Source organism: Cherax quadricarinatus, chromosome 37 (assembly GCF_038502225.1).
Source record: "Cherax quadricarinatus isolate ZL_2023a chromosome 37, ASM3850222v1, whole genome shotgun sequence".
In the NCBI taxonomy this organism is placed as follows: Eukaryota; Metazoa; Arthropoda; class Malacostraca; order Decapoda; family Parastacidae; genus Cherax; species Cherax quadricarinatus.
In genome coordinates, this window is record NC_091328.1 from 8499714 (window position 1) to 8517430 (window position 17717).

The 17717-nt window shown below is 39.5% G+C and overlaps 2 protein-coding genes across 6 annotated transcripts in view; one reads left to right on the forward strand and one right to left on the reverse strand.

Annotated features, from left to right (window-relative positions):
• The window catches only part of LOC128704089 (uncharacterized), a 53307-nt gene extending 44852 nt beyond the window's left edge, over window positions 1-8455 (reverse strand). Inside the window, exon 1 of one of the 2 annotated variants that reach the window (XM_070091868.1) lies at window positions 8318-8455. The gene's annotated coding sequence lies outside the window, so the exon portion shown is untranslated. Of the gene's footprint in view, window positions 1-8224 lie in introns of both variants that reach the window. The other variant, XM_070091867.1, reaches the window with a different exon arrangement.
• Window positions 8456-10720: 2265 nt separating this feature from the next.
• LOC128702487 (ribonuclease P protein subunit p40) overlaps window positions 10721-17717 on the forward strand; it is a 31398-nt gene continuing 24401 nt past the window's right edge. For 2 of the 4 annotated variants that reach the window (XM_053796748.2, XM_070091861.1), the window contains exons 1-3: window positions 10822-10902; window positions 17053-17220; window positions 17446-17590. In XM_053796748.2, coding sequence (XP_053652723.1) covers window positions 17089-17220; window positions 17446-17590 — 277 coding nt within the window. In that variant the 5' untranslated portion in view covers window positions 10822-10902; window positions 17053-17088. Of the gene's footprint in view, window positions 10903-11410; window positions 11578-17052; window positions 17221-17445; window positions 17591-17717 lie in introns of those variants that run through there. The other 2 variants (XM_053796757.2, XM_053796765.2) reach the window with 2 other exon arrangements.

Here is a 17717-nt window from a genome sequence, read left to right on the forward strand (position 1 = left end):
ACAGGAGTCAAGAAATGCGGGAAGAACTAAATTCCATAAATGAAACTGAAAGAAACCCAAAATATTTCTTTTCTTATACCAAATCAAAGTTGAGAACAACATCCAGTATTGGGCCCCTACTTAAATGAGATGGGTCCTACACAAATGAAAGCAAGGAAATGAGTGAGCTACTCAAGTCCCAATATGACTCGGTTTTAGCGAGCCGCTAACCAGACTGAGAGTTGAAGGCCTAAATGAATTTTTTATGAGATTATGAGAGAGAGAGAATTTGGCAGACTTGAACCTATCTGATATTACCACTACCCCAAATGACTTCGAAAAGGCGATAAATGACATGCCCATGCACTCTGCCCCAGGCCCAGACTCATGGAACTCCATGTTCATCAAGAACTGCAGGAAGCCCCTAACATATGCTTTTAACATCCTATGGAGAGGAAGCATGGCCATAGGGGCTGTCCCTCAGCTGCTAAAAACAACAGACACAGCCCCACTCCACAAAGGGGGCAGTAAAGCAATACCAAAGAACTGCACACCGATAGTGCTAACGTCCCATATCATAAAAATCTTTGAAAGGGTTCTAAACAGCAAGACTGCCACCCATCTAGATACCCATCAGTTACACAACCCAGAGCAACATGGGTTTAGAGCAGGTCACTCCTGTCTGTTCCAACTACTGGACCACTATGACAAGGTTCTGGATGCTCTAAAGACAAACAAAATGCAGATGTAATATACATACATTTTGCAAAAGCCTTTGACAGGTGTGGCCATGGTGTAATAGCACACAAAATGCGTGATAAAGGAATAACAGGAAAAGCTGGTATGTGGATCTATAATTTCCTAACAAATAGAGCACAAAGAGTAGTAGTAAACAAAGTCTGAGGTGGCTATGGTGAAAAGCTCTGTTCCACAAGGCACAGTACTCGCTCCCATTATGTTCCTCATCCTCATATCTAACATAGACAGGGATGTAAGCCACAGCACTGTGTCTTCCTTTGCAGGTGACACCCAAATCTGCATGAGTATCCTCCACTGAAGACACTGCAAGACTCCAGGCAGACATCAACCAAATCTTTAAATGTGCTGCAGAAAACAATATGAAGTTCAATGATGAGAAATTTTAATTACTCCAATATGGAAAACATGAGGAAATTAAAACTATATTGGAATATAAAACAACCACACAATAGAGCAAAAAACTAATGTAAAAGACCTGGGAGTAATCATGTCAGAGGATGTCACCTTCAAAGACCATAACATTGTATCAAACGCATCTGCTAGAAAAATGACAGGATGCTAATCCCATGATGACACTCTTCAGGTCACTTGTTCATCTAGGCTGGAATATTGCTGCACACTAACAGCACCTTTCAAGGCAGGTGAAATTGCCGACCTAGAAAGTGTAAAAAGAACCTTCACAGCACACATAACTGTGATAAAACACCTTAATTACTGGGAATGCTTGAAGTTCCTCAACCTGTAATCTCTAGAATGCAGGTGGGAGCGATACATGATTATATACACTTGGAAAATCCTAGAGGGATTAGTACCAAACTTGCGCACAAAAATCACTCCCTATGAAAGCAAGACTTGGCAGACAATGCAACACACCCGCAATGAAAAGCAGGGGTGCCACTAGCATGATAAGAGACCACAATAAGTGTCAGGGGCCCAAGACTGTTCAACTACCTCCCAGCATACATAAGGGGGATTACCCATAGACCCCTGGCTGTCTTCAAGAAGTCACTGGACAGGCACCTAAAGTCAGTACCTGACCAGCCGGGCTGTGGTTCGTACATCAGGTTGTGTGTGGCCAACAGTAACAGCCTGGTTGATCAGGCCCTGATCCACCATGAGCCCTGGTCATAGATCGGGCCGTGGGGGCGTTGACCCCTGAAACCCTCTTCAGGTATACTCCAGGTATAAGCTACACCTTTGATATATCTTTGATGAGGGTCAAGAGTCTACTCCTGGAGCCCTGCCATGGGCCAGGCTCATTGGTGTCTGCCTGGTCAACCAGGCTGTTGCTGCTGGAGGTCTGCTGCCCCACATATCCATCACAGCCTGGTTGATCTGGCAATTGATGATGATACTTAGCTAGTTTCCTCTTGAAGGCTTCTACACTTGTTGCAGCCATGTTTCTGATATCTTCTGGTAAGACGTTGAATAGTCTGGGGCCACGAATGTTGATACAGTGTTCCCTTATTGTGCCCACCACACCCCTGCTCCTCACTGGGTTTATTTTGCATTCATTTCTATCTTCTGTCCCCTCTAACCTAACATAATCTAATCTAACTTAACCCAATCTAACCCACTGTACCCATCGTACACTCAGGAGACCTTCCTCAGGTAGTGACTTTTTTAAACTGTTTACATCACTGGACCAGCAAGTCATGTATACTGACTGGCCAACCTTATAATTTATCTGATGTATTCTACCTATCATAAAAACAATTTTGCTGTAAATATCTCCCCCCCCCCCCAACAAAAAAAAAACTGCACAAGAAATATCTATTTTTCCTAGCTATGGGTACATTATTCATACCACAGAAGTGAACTTTAAAGATTAATTTGTTGAAGTCCCTAACTCAAATATTAGCCTTATTATTATTATTATTATTATTATTATTATTATTATTATTATTATTGGGAAGAGCTAAATACATATTGGGTCATATATTATCACATTCATGGGTAAGCATATGCCCATATAAATCACAGAGCTTGGGAAAAGGGAAGCAATCAGATTTAATGGAAGGAAGTGGAAGCTGGCTCCAATTCCTTTGATCAAAAGCCCTTCACCAGCATCATGGTATTCCCCTGGGAATGTGTAACTACATGTTAAAAACAAAGTTAATACATTGACACAATGATGGACCTTTCAAAGAAACAAGTAGCTTAAAAACGCATTCTAAAAAGATATTTGTAATCCTCACAACTTTTTCTATACATAGTGATGTTGTTGTTAACAGTGTAAGGAGGTTTCAGGTTTCCTTAAAGGCTATTAAAGCTTGGTATTCTACACAAATCATTGAGTTACGGTGAGAGCAGCAAGCAAGTTGGTTAATTGTGCCACTTAAGTGCCTAGTTTATTGTGCATCCCATGCTCATCCTGTGAGTGGAAGTGCAAAGAAAAAAAAGAGACAGAATTACAGAGGTCACAATGGGCCTCTGTCTGATTCCTCTGGGCACTGTTACATCACTAGAAAGAAATATTAGTCATTTCATATTTTACAATTACTTCATAATGTTAATGTGTGCAATACAGTATGGAATACAATGTAAAAGAAGGATATCTTATTACTGTACCACTAAAAAACATTAGTCATAACTGGGTTAAAATTTCCTTTATAAATACTGTTCATTCATCTAGTCGGTGCAAAATATGGATACAACCTCAAGAATTCAAATATCTTATTAACAATGATAAGATATATCTTGTAGGGTTTGCATGGATGTGTCTCGGAAAGGTTAGATGTTTGGACACTCCAAGACATAATGCTCCAGTGTATGTCCCTGTCTGTTCACACACTTTGCATTTTATGTCACTGACATCTCAATACACACCTTACTGCCAGAGGTACTCATAGCCTAGCCTTTGTGTAGCAGTAACATCTTGCACTCTACTGTCCCTTTTACTTTCTCCATATATATTTTTAACTTTACACATTTCATTATGGTGGATAATGGATCTGCTATTTCTTATCTGTATTGATCTACTTTCCTCAAGCTCATAAGCTAGTCCCTTTCTGACAATGCTTCATAAACTGTTTGAAAAGAAAAAATTATATAAAATATTCTCTTCATTTAATGCTTATTTAGCTAATTCATCAACACTGTCAAGCTCCTGGAGGCCTATGTGAAACAGAATCCACAAAAACTTAACTATAATCCTCTTCTTAACAAATTGTAAATATCTGTGCCTAGCTTCATAAGCAAGAATGCTACATTCAGGTCTCAGGCTATTTAGAGCAGTTGTAGTTTCTACAAGTATAAGATCAACAAGTATGGCAGTGGAAGCCCAATTATTAATTCTGATACACCTCTGAATTATAGTACCATCATGTTGGTCTACAATAACAGCACTTCTCACCTCCCACTGTCAGGGTTAAGATAGCCATCAGTATAAATAATCTGTGTGATAATATTCTTTGTTTTAAGTTCATGTATGTGTTCCAGAGCACTTATTTTAGGAAGTAATCAAAGCTGAGGATCGTGCATGATTAGTTTCTTAAGAGGATAGGTGAACATGATGATATCTGAAGTTGTCTGCCAGGGTGGTGGGAAATGCTGTTGTTTCCTAACATAATACAATTCATATACAGCCTCTCCTCACTTAGCAATGTACTCATTTACCGACCCCTTGGACTAACAATGGGATCTCTGACCAGTATTTACACCTAAATAATGTATATTAGAGATGATTTCCTCTATTCTGTTTATTTCAATATACAGTACATTACTGTATAAACATTTAAAAATATAAGAAAAATTTTATAAATGGTACAAAGGTGACATTAAAACAATATCAAAGATGGCTGACACAAACCCACTACCATTATACTGTAGTATGCTCCTCACTTAGCAATGAATTCGTATGATGACGTTGCCTTAGGAACGGAACTCCATTGTTAAATGAAGAGTGGCTGTAGTCCAAACGTTTTTATGTGTGCGGCTGTTATTTGAATCCATCATGACTTGCTTGTCCCATGAATTATATGTTCTAGTAATTTCTTTAGTGACAACATTGTTTTGATCACCATGCAGCAGCTTCAGTCCTATAATGGCATGCATTTCATATATTCTATCAGCAACCCTAGGTATTCCTGATTCTTTCTTCATATTAAGTATTCGGGTGGCTATAGGACAGCCCAGAATAATTCTCAGGGCTTCCTTTTTTTTTTTTTTTTTTTTTTTTGAGTCCTTCAATGGTAATTACTATGTTGAAGAAATAATAAAACTGGTGCATGGTAATAATCAAAGATTTCCTTACACCTGTTGTCCCCATTCACCTAACAAGCAAGTAGGTATCTGGGTGTTAGTCGACTGGTGTGGGTCACATCCTGGGGGACAAGATTTAAACCTTAAACTGTCCGAACGTAGATCTACGTTTTTTCGACATTTGAAAGTATGTAAAAAAACATAGACCTTTTTTTTTTTTTTACATTTGAAAATGTGCAAAAAAACTTTGATCTACATTTTTTTTTTTGTTATATTTGAAAATATGTAAAAAAATGTAGATCTACTTTTGGAGCACTACGAATATGAACGTAGATCTATTTGGACAGTTTAAGGGTTAAGGACCCCAGTGAAAATAAGAGACAGTCCCTCAATGACACACTGACTTTCTTGGGTTATCTTTGGTAGCTAACCCTCCAGGGTTAAAAATCCGAACAAAATTTTATCTTAACAGTTCTGAGAGTTTAAAGTTTATCCTTACACTGTTAGTTAATATTATTCACAAGCTATACCTGTAGTAAACCTGGAGAGGGTTTCGGGGGTCAACACCCCTATGGCCCAATCTGTGACCAGGCCTCATGGTGGATCAGGGCCTGATCAACCAGGCTGTTACTGTTGACTGCACATTAACCAACGTATGAACCACAGCCCAGCTGATCAGGTACAATGACATAAGTGCCTGTCCAAAGCCTTCTTGAAGACAGCCAGGGGTCTACTGGTAATCCCCCTTATGTATGCTGGGAGGCAGTTGAACAGTCTTGGGCACCTGACACTTACTGTGTTGTCTTTTATCGTGCTTTTCATTGGGAGGATGTTGCATTATCTGCCGAGTCTTTTGCTTTCATAGGGAGTGATTTTCGTGTGCAAATTTGGTACTAATCCCTCTAGGATTTTCCAAGTGTATATAATCATGTATCTCTCCCGCCTGCATTCCAGGGAGGGAACTTCAAACACTCCCAGTAATTTAGGTGTTTTATCACACTTGTGTGTGCCATGAAGGTTCTCTGTACATTTTCTAGGTCAGCAATTTCACCTGCCTTGAAAGGCACTGTTAGTGTGCAGCAATATTCCAGCCTAGATAGAACAAGCGACCTGAAGAGTATCAAGGGCTTGGCATTCCTAGTTTTGAAGGTTCTCATTATCCATCCTGTCATTTTTTCTAACAGATGCAATCCATACAATGTTGTGGTCTAGATTAGATTTTGCCACCAAAGTGGCTAGTTTATTGTGCACCCCCATATCCATCCTGTGGATGGTAAGAGAGAAAAGATAAGATTTCGTTCGGATTTTTAACCCCGGAGGGTTAGCCACCCAGGATAACCCAAGAAAGTCAGTGCGTCATCGAGGACTGTCTAACTTATTTCCATTGGGGTCCTTAATCTTGTCCCCCAGGATGCGACCCACACCAGTCGACTAACACCCAGGTACCTATTTGCTGCTAGGTGAACAGGACAACAGGTGTAAGGAAACGTGTCGAAATGTTTCCACCCGCCGGGAATCGAACCTGGGCCCTCCGTGTGTGAAGCGGGATTATTATTATAATCAAAAAGAAGCGCTAAGCCACAAGGACTATACAGCGCTGCAGGGCAGGAAGGAAGCGAGGGCATCAGGTGGCAAAAGGGAGATGGATGAGCAACAGGTTACGGATAACAGCGGGGCAGTGGATGGTGAAAGGGTAAAGGGCAGCAAGAGACTGAACCAGAAAGGGCTGAGGGGAGTGCGAAAAGTATCATCAGAGTTTGTGGAGTAAATCAGTCGTTGTCAAGAAGTCAATGAGAGAGTCAGGATTAAAGGAGGGTCCATCAGCAAGAAGGGAAGGTAAAGAGAGAGTAGGAGAACGAAGACGACGTTGGAGGTAAATTCTGCGTGCTCGTTGATAGAGAGGGCAGTCTAACAGAATGTGGCTAATCGATACTGGAACTTGACACTGCTCACAGAGAGGAACAGGGTGCCTCTCCATGAGATACCCATGAGTAAGACGAGTGTGGCCAATGCGAAGGCGGGAGAGAGTGGTCTCCCAACCTCGGCACTGATGACAAGAAGACGGCCAGTAACCTATGCTCGGTTTAATAGAATGAAGTTTGTTACCGAGCAGAGTTGACCAACGTTGTTGCCAACGGGTGCGAAGGTGGGTAGCTATTGCAGCAAAATAGTCCAGAAATGGAACACCTCGATAGGAAATTGGTAGGTCATATACTGCTGACCGCGCAGCAGTGTCTGCCTGTTCATTGCCCTGTACGTCGACATGACCAGGGACCCAACAAAAAACAATATCTTTATGTTTGGTAGAGATACGGCGTAGCCAAAGTTGGATACGGAGAACTAGGGGATGAGATGTATCAAATTTTCGTATAGCCTGTAGAGCACTAAGGGAGTCTGAGACTACTACAAATGATGAGATTGTGAAGCGGGAGCTTTAGCCACCAGGCCACCGGGCCACCCCAGTAGCACAAGAGCATATGGATACACAAAAGGCCTAGGAACTAGGCCCCAAAGGGTTAACAGGAATACATGTGGATTTATATCTACATATCTATAGTTCACTTATCTGTTACAAGCAAATTTAGGAAATTTGTTTCTTGTACTCCGATATAGTTTTAATTTCCTCACATCTTCCAAATCAGAGTAATTGAAAACATAGAATAATAATACATATGTATTTACAGGACACATAATCAATAGGCCTGCCAATGACCTTTAATTTTAATGGTCGACTTTTACGAGTACTAATGTGTCTATTAAACACTTTGCTGTCTTCTGCAGAAATTATAAGTCTAAGGTTATCAAAGGCTGTCTATGTGGTTTAAGGGTAAGTTTATTTAGGCACAGGTACACATAAGTATAATTATCATATATAGTGTAAACTACCTGGGATAATCCCCCCCCCCCCCCAAAAAAAAAAAAAAAGTGACTGATTTTCATTGGAGTCCTTGAATGTCACAATGAGTTTTAATATGCACAAGAATATCATCAACATGGCTAACCGTGATATTGCTGGGGATATCTGGTATAGATTTAAGTATGGCACTGACTAATACATTTAAACAGTGTAGGACTTATTACACCGCCTTGGGGGACTGCCAAGTTGCATTTTTTGTCACTTTTGTATCCTTGAAACAATGCAGCTGAACTTGTTTGTGAGATATCCAAGTATCCACTGTAAAAGTAGACCACCATCATCCATCTTAGCTAGTTCAAACAAAATGACTTCTATATTTGCAACAAGGAATGCATTGTTAATATCTAGAAGCGTAAAGTAACGCACCTCAGCTCCCCGGTGTTGAGTATTGTTGGGGTTGTTAAGGACTATCAAAACTTTCGCTTTATAGACCCCTGCCAAAATATAGGCGATACTTACATAGGCACCAAAATTTTATCTGGAAATAGAAATGGTAACAATAATTCCCAATTAGGTTAGGCAGACCCCGTTGCCTTAACCCCGGCAGAGCGAGACCCTAATAACCACTTATCGGAGTCAACAGCAACTGGCCACTTTAGTTGAATAGGAGCTGATGAATGGCGCCCTCACCAAATGCCCAGAAAGTTAGTAAGTTGATTTAGACACACCTACACATAGGTACAATTATCATAAAGTGTGTAAATTATTTCGCATAACCCAAAAAGTTCAACATGACTTACTTCCAGATAAACCAACGTTTGTGTAGCTATCCCGGCTCCCAATGTTAGGCTTGCTTTAAATAATAAGATATTACAAGTATCCCAGTGAATATAAGTAACTTTGACTTTTTGGGGGGTTATCCTAAGTAATTTACACATGTGTTACTATGTATGATAATTGTACTTATGTGGACCTGTGCCTAAATAAACTTACGTACCTGCCTTTAACATTTTCATTCATTCCATTACAAACTTTAATAATAATTCCTGGAAAATAAAATTGTATAAATAAGCACATACTTAAATATATAAATTAGACACATGTACAACCTCAGGAAATAGTGATTAAGAAACAAAGACATAAGTGAAAATAAATCACATTGATTTCATTGGGTAAACCTTGGTTAAATTCAATATAATTTACAACATTCATATATAAAATTATTGTAAAAGTTTTAAACTATGTTTTTCATCATGAGAATAATAATAATAATAGTAATAATAATAATAATAATAATGATAATAATAATAATAATAATAATAATAATAATAATAATAATAATAATAACAGTGGTAGCAGCAGCAGCAGCAGCAGTGCAGCACAGCGCAGCAGCAGCTTGCGCAGCAGCAGCACGAGCAGCATAGCAGCAGCAGGTAGCGCAGCGCAGCAGCATGCAGCAGCAGCAGCAGGCAGCAGCAGCAGCTGATGCAGTGCAGCAGCAGAGCAGCAGCAGCAGGCCAGCAGGCAGCAGCAGCAGAGCAGCAGCAGCAGTAGCAGCAGTAGCAGGCCTGCAGCAGGCAGTGGCAGCAGCAGGCAGAGCAGCAGCAGCAGCAGCAGCAGTAGCAGGGCAGCAGCAGCAGTGGTAGTAGCAGCAGCAGCAGGCGCAGCAGCAGCAGCATAGCAGCAGCCTAACAGCAGCAGCAGCAGCAGCAGCAGTGGCAGCAGTAGAGTAGGCTGCAGTGGGCAGTAGCAGAGCAGCAGCAGTGAGAGTAGGCAGGCAGCAGCAGTAGCAGCCAGCAGCAGCAGCAGCAGAGCAGAGTAGCAGCAGTGCAGCAGTAGCAGAGGTAGTAGCAGCATGTGGCAGCAGTAGCAGGTGCAGTAGAGCAGCAGTAGCAGCTGAGTAGTAGTAGCAGCAGGTAGCAGTAGATAGCAGTAGCAGTAGCAGTAGAGCAGCAAGCAGTAGTGCAGTAGTAGTAGTAGTAGTAGTAGTAGTAGTAGTAGTAGTATGATGTTTATTTCTGTGAGCTATACAAATAATGTAGATAAATGTATTTGTATAATGGATAACTAAAGTGTAATAAACACTTGTTAATGCTCAATAATAGCCCACATGCAGACAAAAACTCAGAAGATTAATTGGTCTGCATATTTCGACCCCCTTCTGGGATCCTCTTCAGCAGATTTGTACAATAGAAGGCACAAAAGAAAGTCACTACTTATCGAAAATAGCGGTAGCCATTAAAAACCACAGCAGCAGCAACAATTAAGTTTGGAAAAAAATAGCTATAATTATAACCTTAATTTTTAAGGGAATGGACCGGAAGGCTTTGGTCAGATGACCAAAAGCTAAAGTAGCGGGTCATGATATGACTAAAACCAGCATGAGGAAACATTTGTCAGGAAACACTTTCACTTTTCCTGTTTCCTCACAAACCTTACGTAACCTAATCTAACCTAACCTAACCTAACCTAACCTTACCTAACCTAACCTAACCTAATCTAACCTAACCTAACCTAACCTTATCTAACCTAACCTTACCTAACCTAACCTTACCTAACCTAACCTAACCTAACCTAACCTAACCTAACCTAACCTAATCTAACCTAACCTAACCTAACCTTATCTAACCTAACCTTACCTAACCTAACCTTACCTAACCTAACCTAACCTAACCTAACCTAACCTAACCTAACCTAACCTAACCTAACCTAACCTAACCTAACCTAACCTAACCTTACCTAACCTAACCTAATCTAACCTAACTAAGCTTGGACATGAGTGCCAGTGTTGGTGGGGTGCAGACGTGTATGCTTGGGGAGTACGATTCCTGGATCTGCTTGTGTTTAGGCCTATGCTCCACCTGTTGTAATCTGGGAAACTAACGTTCCCGTTTTTCTTTCCGAAATAAGCATTCTTTCCATTTATTTTAATTTTCACCCAGATTTGGGGTGCATCTTCATCCCGGACTCCGGGAGAGGTGGTTCAGTAATGCGTCAGCTTTGGTGGCCTTTAATAGCCCCAACACAAAGTAAGTTATTTTTTTATCCTAATTATGTAGTTTTTATCAATATAAGCTGAAACACTTTACAGTGGTTTTGAGGGCGTAAGTATTAGAGGGACTTTTGTAATATATTATGTAGATTCAACCCTTTCTTTGCAAGCACCTTAATGTTGTTAGGTCTTGGAATAAGTAAGTTTATTGAAGCACTGGTACACAAGTGTGTGTGTGTATATATATATATATTTATTTATTTATTTATTTATTAACAATTTGAGCACACATACAGAGGTACAAAAAAATACAGATAAGAGCAGCATGCCAAAGCCACTTATACTATGCATAGCATTACGGGCTGGCTTAAAATAAACTTAAGATTAACTAAGCAATGATGAAATCAGTGATAAAACATTATAATAATAATAATAATAATAATATAATAATAATAATATCCTTATTTACTACAAGTACATGTACAAGGTATACAGTCCTAGCTGACAACAATGACATACTACTATATAGAAAGTCCCTTGTTATGCTCCGCATTTCGGCACATTTCGGGCAAATTAGGTCAGTGTCCCAGGATGCGACCCACACCAGTCCACTAACACCCAGGTACCCGTTTTACTGATGGGGAACATAGACAACAGGTGGAAAGAAACACGTCCAATGTTTCTACTCTGGCTGGGAATCGAACCCAGACCCTCGCCGTGTGAAGCGAGAGCGTTAACCACCAGGCCACCAGAGCCATTAATGTAAACAGATTACTATAAAGCACAAGTGAGTATTACAAAGACAGGTCATATGGTTTCATGCATTATATATATATATATATATATATATATATATATATATATATATATATATATATATATATATATATATATATATATATATATATATATATATATGTATAATATTATATATATATATATTATATATTTTTTTTATTTTTTTTTTTTTTTTATTATCACACCGGCCGATTCCCACCAAGGCAGGGTGGCCCGAAAAAGAAAAACTTTCACCATCATTCACTCCATCACTGTCTTGCCAGAAGGGTGCTTTACACTACAGTTTTTAAACTGCAACATTAACACCCCTCCTTCAGAGTGCAGGCACTGTACTTCCCATCTCCAGGACTCAAGTCCGGCCTGCCGGTTTCCCTGAATCCCTTCATAAATGTTACTTTGCTCACACTCCAACAGCACGTCAAGTATTAAAAACCATTTGTCTCCATTCACTCCTATCAAACACGCTCATGCATGCCTGCTGGAAGTCCAAGCCCCTCGCACACAAAACCTCCTTTACCCCCTCCCTCCAACCCTTCCTAGGCCGACCCCTACCCCGCCTTCCTTCCACTACAGACTGATACACTCTTGAAGTCATTCTGTTTCGCTCCATTCTCTCTACATGTCCGAACCACCTCAACAACCCTTCCTCAGCCCTCTGGACAACAGTTTTGGTAATCCCGCACCTCCTCCTAACTTCCAAACTACGAATTCTCTGCATTATATTCACACCACACATTGCCCTCAGACATGACATCTCCACTGCCTCCAGCCTTCTCCTCGCTGCAACATTCATCACCCACGCTTCACACCCATATAAGAGCGTTGGTAAAACTATACTCTCATACATTCCCCTCTTTGCCTCCAAGGACAAAGTTCTTTGTCTCCACAGACTCCTAAGTGCACCACTCACTCTTTTTCCCTCATCAATTCTATGATTCACCTCATCTTTCATAGACCCATCCGCTGACACGTCCACTCCCAAATATCTGAATACGTTCACCTCCTCCATACTCTCTCCCTCCAATCTGATATTCAATCTTTCATCACCTAATCTTTTTGTTATCCTCATAACCTTACTCTTTCCTGTATTCACCTTTAATTTTCTTCTTTCGCACACCCTACCAAATTCATCCACCAATCTCTGCAACTTCTCTTCAGAATCTCCCAAGAGCACAGTGTCATCAGCAAAGAGCAGCTGTGACAACTCCCACTTTGTGTGTGATTCTTTATCTTTTAACTCCACGCCTCTTGCCAAGACCCTCGCATTTACTTCTCTTACAACCCCATCTATAAATATATTAAACAACCACGGTGACATCACACATCCTTGTCTAAGGCCTACTTTTACTGGGAAAAAATTTCCCTCTTTCCTACATACTCTAACTTGAGCCTCACTATCCTCGTAAAAACTCTTCACTGCTTTCAGTAACCTACCTCCTACACCATACACTTGCAACATCTGCCACATTGCCCCCCTATCCACCCTGTCATACGCCTTTTCCAAATATATATATATATATATATATATATATATATATATATATATATATATATATATATATATATATATATATATATATATTTATTTATTTATTTATTTATTTATTTATTTATTTTAAATTACCAAGGATAACCCCCCCAAAAAAAGTCAGATAAAATGACATTTGCTGTTGGGGCCCTTGATCGACTTTTGAATGCTTTAGATTTACCCTCTCCCTCAAGGATACTTTGATGCCAACGAAGGGCTCTTGATCCCAGAGAACTTGACTTATCCTTTCCTTAAATCAAGCCTGAATACTTGCCTTTTCCCTACAGGTTTAGTGCCTCCCCAACCCTAGGTTTTAGCCAACTGTTGTTGGTTGCATCCTGAGGGAGAAGACTAAACGACCTCAGTAGAAATAAGACAGTACTTGATGATGTACTGATTATTGGGTGGCTAACCCTCTAAGTTAAAAAACTCAATGAGTTCTTATCCTGTCGTATCTGACTGGGATAATTTATTTAAAATGTTTGGGTTCTGGGAACATGGTCACTCCAATTGTTCCAACCGTACCTTCCTGGGTTAAAAATCCGAAGAAAATCTTATCTTATATTTGGACTGACCAAGGTTGTAGGACAGAAAATTTTTCAATAAAGTATCTTTGTGTTTGCATTTTATGTTTTTCCAGTTGCTTTTTTGGTACTGCATACCATTTTTACTACTTACACAAGATACAGTAGAACTGAGAAATTGTAAATCAGTAATTATACAGGATTACATAATAAATTATTCAAAACCAAAGTCACTATTGACATGATTTGCAGATTATAATTGTAATAATCATAATTAGGTGCTAAACCCACAAGGGTCAGTGATTTTTCAGAAAAGCAGTTAGACTAAAGCCAAACAGTTCACCGGGCCCAAACAAACTGCATTCAAGAGATTTAGAGTAATGTAAAGAGGAAATCAGTAAAGCATTAGCTAGTCTTTTTTCAATAAATCACTTTATTGTGCTGGATATGTTGAAAATGGCAAATGTGATACTTGTACCAAAGTGAGAGACAGGTCCTAAGCTTCTAACTGTAGACCAGTCAGCCTAACCTCAGTTGTGGCAAAATTTAGAGACTCAGTAATTACAGATGCAGTTCAAAACCACTTTGAAAGATATATGGCAATATCTTCACTGAATCTCAGCACGGTTTCACACAGGGGTATTCTTTACACAAATTTACTAACTTTTTTTTTTTTACTAAGATATTTGAGGCAATGGACTGTGATGAAGAATATATTGTGTATATGGATTTCAGTAAGGCCTTTGATAGGTTCTAATCCTGGGAAAAGAAAACCATGCACATATAAACTGAATATGGGTCTTAATCAAATTGAATGTGAAATTTGGGAGTCCTGGTTATTGGAAATAAGTCAAGACAGCAGTGCATAAATGTTTGCAATGAAGCTACATACAGTAATAGATTCCTTGGCTTCATATCAAGAAGTATAAATTATAGAAATCCCAAGATTATACTTTATTATACGTATTGTTCTTACGGCTTCATTTAGACTGTGTAGCTCATTTCTGGTCTCCATATTACAGAATGGATATAAATGCATTGGAGAACATAGAGAAGGATGACAAAGTTAATCTGCTGTTTAAGGAGTCTTTCTCATGAAGAGAAATTGAAGTCTCTGAATCTGTATGTAGTCTTTTAAAAGACATGAAATGAGGGGAAATAAGATTGAGGTATAAAAGTGCAAGACAAGTATTAATTAAGAAACTATAAGCAGAGTGCTGAGGATATCTAACCAGGAAAGAACTCTAAACAATAGATTCAAATTAGAAAAAGAATAAAGATTTAGAAAGGATATAGGAAGATACTGGTTTGGTAACAGTTATCAGTGAGTGGCACAAGTGGCTTCATTGAAGTTAACATGTTAGGCAACTTTAACTTTAAAAATCGATTGGATAACTCTGAGTGAGAAGGGTTGGTTTAAAGAACCTGCCTAACTTGGATCACTAGGCTTGCTGCAGTGCTTCTTTGTTCTCATGTTTTTATGCCATCTTTCATTTTATCTCGTTCCTTTTTGTTCAATAGGAATATTTTAGTGTGCCTGAACTGATATTTTTAATGGACAGTATGTATTGGTTTTAATTCACTCTTATGATTTTTATCTGTACTGTACATTATGCACAACAATATTTAATATATGAGTACCAGATGGCTGCTCTATGGCTTTTATTTTCACTTAAGCAAAAGAGAAGGAGGTTTGATTATCTTGGCATCGAATGATTTGTTTAAGATCTGATATGTATATGCCATAATATTGTATCACCTGTCATGTAGCCATCATACCTCAAGTAATTGTGACCATCTTATTGGGGAAAATCACAAGCTTGAATTAATTAAGGTTTCTGTTAAGCACTTTATTATTATTTTATTATCACACTGGCCGATTCCCACCAAGGCAGGGTGGCCCGAAAAAGAAAAACTTTCACCATCATTCACTCCATCACTGTCTTGCCAGAAGGGTGCTTTACACTACAGTTTTTAAACTGCAACATTAACACCCCTCCTTCAGAGTGCAGGCACTGTACTTCCCATCTCCAGGACTCAAGTCCTGCCTGCCGGTTTCCCTGAACCCCTTCATAAATGTTACTTTGCTCACACTCCAACAGCACGTCAAGTATTAAAAACCATTTGTCTCCATTCACTCCTATCAAACACGCTCACGCATGCCTGCTGGAAGTCCAAGCCCCTCGCACACAAAACCTCCTTTACCCCCTCCCTTCAACCTTTCCTAGGCCGACCCCTACCCCGCCTTCCTTCCACTACAGACTGATACACTCTTGAAGTTATTCTGTTTCGCTCCATTCTCTCCACATGTCCGAACCACCTCAACAACCCTTCCTCAGCCCTATGGACAACAGTTTTGGTAATCCCGCACCTCCTCCTAACTTCCAAACTACGAATTCTCTGCATTATATTCACACCACACATTGCTCTCAGACATGACATCTCCACTGCCTCCAGCCTTCTCCTCACTGCAACATTCATCACCCATGCTTCACACCCATATAAGAGCGTTGGTAAAACTGTACTCTCATACATTCCCCTCTTTGCCTCCAAGGACAAAGTTCTTTGTCTCCACAGACTCCTAAGTGCACCACTCACCCTTTTCCCCTCATCAATTCTATGATTCACCTCATCTTTCATAGACCCATCCGCTGACACGTCCACTCCCAAATATCTGAATACATTCACCTCCTCCATACTCTCTCCCTCCAATCTGATATCCAATCTTTCATCACCTAATCTTTTTGTTATCCTCATAACCTTACTCTTTCCTGTATTCACTTTCAATTTTCTTCTTTTGCACACCCTACCAAATTCATCCACCAATCTCTGCAACTTCTCTTCAGAATCTCCCAAGAGCACAGTGTCATCAGCAAAGAGCAACTGTGACAACTCCCACCTTACGTGTGATTCTTTATCTTTTAACTCCATGCCCCTTGCCAAGACCCCTGCATTTACTTCTCTTACAACCCCATCTATAAATATATTAAACAACCACGGTGACATCACACATCCTTGTCTAAGGCCTACTTTTACAGGGAAATAATTTCCCTCTTTCCTACATACTCTAACTTGAGCCTCACTATCCTCGTAAAAACTCTTCACTGCTTTCTTTAACCTACCTCCTACACCATACACCTGCAACATCTGCCACATTACCCCCCTATCCACCCTGTCATATGCCTTTTCCAAATCCATAAATGCTACAAAGACCTCTTTAGCCTTATCTAAATACTGTTCACTTATATGTTTCACTGTAAACACCTGGTCCACACACCCCCTACCTTTCCTAAAGCCTCCTTGTTCATCTGCTATCCTATTCTCAGTCTTACTCTTAATTCTTTCAATAATAACTCTACCATACACTTTATTTAACATTAATCCAATACTCTAATAAGCCCTCATATTACAGGAGGTTGGTGAAGGAAGCATCCACCCAACATTAAAAATGTTGAATCCTGAAGTAGTGAAGTTCCCGGCACCTAAGAGCCAAGTGTCATACAGTCAACACATCTGGGATGATGTACACAATGACCATTCATGGCATAAAGTCGTTGATGACCATCCATTTAATACCAAAGTAAGGAGTTTATATAAAATTGAATAGTGCATAATATAAAGAACAAGAAATGAGCACCTTTGCTTTAAAAGTATTAGAAGGTATATTACTTGCATATTTGTTTTACATTTATCTTGAAATATAAAAAAAGAAAAAGCTCTTTTGAAAATATTTATACAATACACTATTAGTATCTTTGTATCCTTAAATATATACATCATATGTGTATTTTTTTTATTTTCTAAGGTGTCACTACTTCTCCCAGACACTCCAAACTTGCCTCAGCTTATAAGTGATGCAGTTACTCAAGATACTCAGTTCTACTTAGTAAAGAACTTACCGCTGTTGGAGTTATGCACATCAACATTTCTCCAGGCATTTGTGAAAACAGGTTCGGTACATTATATAATACAGTATACTAGTTATACAGTGGTACCTCGAGTTACGAACTTAATTCATTCCAGAAGGCTGTTCGAGTGCCGATACAGAACGAATTTGTTCCCATAAAGAATAATGTA